We start from the raw sequence: 4,222 nt of genomic DNA, 5'->3' as shown, positions 1-4,222 counted from the left end.
CTGGAGTCAGCCTGTCTACTGTCACGTCCTAGCTCTGTTTTTAACTAGCTTTGTGACCTTGGGAAACTTGCTCAACTCTGTGGTTTCCTTTCTTCCAATTGAGGCAACACTGGCAATTTCTTCACAGGGTTCTTGGAAGAGTTAAAGCAGGTGTGGCTGTTTGGTGCGTGGCCCATGGAGAGTCAGGATGCTTGCTTCTGGCTGACACCAGGGCTGTCCAAAGAGTTAAATGAGACTCTGGAGCCAGGGCCTGTCTTGGTCATTGCTTTGTCCCGCACGCAGTCAGTGTGACCCATACAAGGGCTCACAGTGACTCCGTGGATTGCGATGACAGGTCAGCAGGTGGGAGGCCCTGGCCCATTGCTAGCCTTTTAGATTAAGTCCTGTTGTTCTTAAACAAGATTCCCACCTCTCAGGGCTCCTGGGGACAGTGTCTGAAGGAAGTCGTAGGACAGGTCCCAGGGGGACGATGAAGGGGAGGGTCCCTGGCATCCGGGGCTGGAGAGGAGCAAGGGCCATCATCAGCCTCGCCAACCTGGCAGTTTTGATTTCACCCCGATCCTGGAGTCTGTCTTAGGTACTCATCAGCTTCGACAGCTGCCTGAGGGGTGTCGCTGGTTCAGAAACAGGACATGTCTTTCGCCTTCTTGTTTTCTGGAAAGTTCTTTGAGTTAGTATGCTGGCCAACTTCTGGCCTCAGGTCAGGGGAGGACTACTTTGAACCTCACTTTATATGTCTGCAAAATGAGATATAAACAATACGTCTTTCATAGGGTTTTGAAGACTATGAAACCATGTAGTGGCTGGGTCTTAGCCTGAAGTTTAGGAGAGAGGCTGGGGCGGGTCAGAGAGATTTCTGGCTGTTTGGCCTAAGCAGGTGCTCAGTGGTATCTGTGGAATGAATGAATGAGAGGGAACCACCCCTCTTCTCCCCACCATCTGACTCACCATAAAGTTCATCTATTTACCTGCACATTGTCTGTTCCTCTCCATTCTAGTGGCAGTTTCATGAGGGAGGGCAGGGACTTTCATCTCTTCTGAGTGTCCAGAGCCGGCCACATAGCTAGTGCTCAAAAAGTCTTTGAATGAATGAATGAATGATGGAGTGAATGAATGAAAGATGATAGCAACCTTCCAGATAAATTCAGATCTCGATCTGTTCTAAAATGGGAATCTTCTCTTGGTAACCTTGGTCACTTTTTCTCCTCCCTCTATATAAGGGGACCCAGGCCTCGTCTGTCTTTCCCCATCATTATAAGGGGGCTGGGGGCCCTGAGATGTGGCCCTCTGCCTCTTCGTGCTGGCAGAGCAGTCCCATTTTTCCTCCTCAGGGCACTGTTCGAGGAGCCACAGGCATCTTCCCCCTGTCTTTTGTGAAGATCCTCAAGGACTTCCCGGAAGAAGACGACCCCACAAACTGGCTGCGCTGCTATTACTACGAGGACACCATCAGCACCATCAAGTTCGTGGCCTCCCAGAGGGAGGGCCCAGTCCACTCTCCTTGCCCCGCTCCCAACCCGCCCCCCTCCCACCCCCGTATCACACTCTGGGCTCTGAGACCCAAATCAGATCTCATGTTGCCCCTACACACACACACACTTAAGGCCTGCAGTGGCCCCCCACGGTCCTCCAAATAAATCGTATCACCATAATGAGATGTCAAGGTCCATCATGGCCTGGCCAGCCTCATTCCCATGTCCCCCTTCTGGCCTGATGGCTCCTCATTGATGCCTGTTGTTCCCTTAGGGACATCGCGGTGGAGGAAGACCTCAGTAGCACTCCACTATTCAAGGACCTGCTGGAACTCATGAGGTGAGGGGCTGGGGTGGGAGGGCAGAAGGCGGGGTGGGTCACATGCCACGGAGAAGAGATCAGATGCAGAAATACAATGCATTAGGTCCTGTCTGCATCTCCTTTGCTTCCTTGTTTTATCCACGACTCAGCCCTGCAGGGTGGGGTTCAGCTCCCCATGTTAGAGTGGGAGCTGCGGTGAGGTGAAGGGGCTTGGATGAGTCACACAGCTTGTTGAGTGTGGATCTGTAGCTGGAGCTAAAGTCTCTTTAGGTAAAAATCTTGGACTCGGACCCTCCACCATCAAGGAACTACTGCCTCCGGAGACTCAGTTTAGTTATGGACGATTATTTCACAGAATGGAAATGGCATTGTGACTTTCCTGACTGTAAAAGTAATACCTATTTATTATATAAAAAAAGAATGTCAGAAGTCATAAAAAGGTATAAAGAAGTGATTTTTCAGTGCACCCCCTGCCCCCCCCCGCCACGTAACTATTACTTTAATTGGCTACATAGTATCTTTCGGTGGATGCACCATAATTAATATGCCCATCCACTTTTGTTGGCCATTCAAATTATCTTCCACATTTTTACTATCATAAGTAATGATATGATTCACATATTTGGTGAGTTACCCTATTACTTCCTTGGGATGATTTTCCAAAGCGGAATTTTGGGATCAAGGTGTTTGCAAGTCTGTGAGGCTTCTGACCTGTTTGGTCAAATTAGCCATAGAAAGGTTGAGTCACTTGTTCCTTCCAGCAGCCAGGTGTAAGTGTGCCCACCTACCCATACCTTCTGTCAGACGGTCCCAGTCCTTAAAGGGTTCTCAATAGCTGCTCCCAGGTGTCTCTCAGGGACTTTATTCTGCTCTACTCTGTGCACTCCTCTTCCCTACAACAGTTCTTAAGTGTTCAGCACATTGATACACAGGACATTTCAGGCTGTGACACTAATTTAGTGTGAAAATCCCCACCCAGCCCCATGGTTCTGTTTCTCCATCTGTACAGTGAGAGGTTGGCCCACTCGGAGGGTAAGGCCTGTATAAGACTCTGAACTCCTCTGATTCTTAGATCCAGTCCCTAAATCTCTTTCTGCCCCATCCCCTTGCCCCCATGCTTAGGTGTAAGGCTGCTGGACCTTTCATTCACCCTGATCTTTCCTACACAGGCGGGAGTTCCGGAGGGAGGACATTGCCCTAAATTACCGGGATGCTGATGGCGACCTGGTCCGGCTGCTCTCAGATGAGGACGTGAGGCTCATGGTGAGGCAGGCCCAAGCTCTCCCCTCCCAGAAGCGTCTCTTCCCCTGGAAGCTGCACATCACCCAGAAGGACGACTACAGGGTCTACAATACATTCCCTTGAGCCAACGGTGTCCCTGGGGGCAGTGAAGGGGACCTGCAAAAACATCCATTTAAGAAAAATTAAGCAGACCTTACAACATCTGTTCACACGAACCCAATTCTTTGTCTTCTAACATGTTGCCTGACCAGATTCACCAAGGGGCCTGACTGCTGAAAATCAACTAGACCCTAGATAGGACACACTCTGCAAAAAATCATGAGCCTCACAAAAAGTAGCGAGGTTCTTCAATGACCCTCCCGCTCCTCCCTCTCACAACAAACAAGCTTTAGAGCCCCAGGGACTATGGAGTTTTGAACTATATGACTAAAATGTTTAAAGAAATAAAGAATGAAATCATAACAACGATTGAGCTAAAGAGAATGACCAGGCAGATTGGCAAAAGAAAGATACACCCCCCCCACCACGCACACTGGTATAGGTGTGTGTGTGTGTAAATCTGTTGAAACAGGAAAATCGGTGGATGAGTTAGATAGTATATTACACAGAGGTAAAGAGAAAACGAGTAAATTGGAAGCTAAAACCAAAGAAATTACCCAAAATATAACACAGAGAGACAAGTAGTTGGAGCATCTGAAAACAAAGTTACGAAATATGAACAATAGAATAAGAGTTCTTTTAAAATCAGAATCTCAGAAAAAATATAGAGAATGGAGAAGCAACATTTAAATAGATGGCAGATATAATATTTCAAAAGCGATGAAAAACTTAAATCTATGGATATAAGAAGCATACCAGGGTAAGCAGGACACATAAAAAGTGGTGTGCAACTGGCTACAACATTTGAAACCGCAAAACACCAAAGTCAAAGAAAAGATCCTAAAAGCAGTCAAAGAAAGTTGAGAACACTACAAAATAACAATTAGAATGGTAAGCACATTTCTCAACAGCACCCATGGAAGCCAAAGTCAATATAATCATAGCTTCGGATTTTTTAGACAAAATAACTTTCGATCAAGAATTATATACTTAGTAAAATCGTCTTTCATTAGTGACGGTGAAAATGGCCCTTGGAGATTAATCTGAGATGAAAGAATAAATGACAAGCAAAGACACTGCTAAGCAT

The 4,222-nt window shown here is 47.1% G+C and overlaps 1 protein-coding gene across 1 annotated transcript in view; it reads left to right on the top strand.

Annotated features, from left to right (window-relative positions):
- The window catches only part of LOC105310426 (neutrophil cytosol factor 4-like), a gene marked incomplete at its 5' end in the record, with an annotated part of 6,563 nt that extends 2,345 nt beyond the window's left edge, over positions 1-4,218 (top strand). The window contains 3 exons of the mRNA XM_023526723.1: positions 1,313-1,462; positions 1,747-1,812; positions 2,964-4,218. Of these exons, the coding sequence (XP_023382491.1) occupies positions 1,313-1,462; positions 1,747-1,812; positions 2,964-3,159 (412 nt within the window). The remainder of the gene's footprint in view (positions 1-1,312; positions 1,463-1,746; positions 1,813-2,963) is intronic.
- Positions 4,219-4,222: the final 4 nt, after the last annotated feature.

Source organism: Pteropus vampyrus, unplaced genomic scaffold (genome assembly GCF_000151845.1).
Source record: "Pteropus vampyrus isolate Shadow unplaced genomic scaffold, Pvam_2.0 Scaffold3206, whole genome shotgun sequence".
In the NCBI taxonomy this organism is placed as follows: domain Eukaryota; kingdom Metazoa; phylum Chordata; class Mammalia; order Chiroptera; family Pteropodidae; genus Pteropus; species Pteropus vampyrus.
Note: the sequence above shows the minus strand (reverse complement) of the source record. Positions and strands in the feature narration are given on the sequence as shown.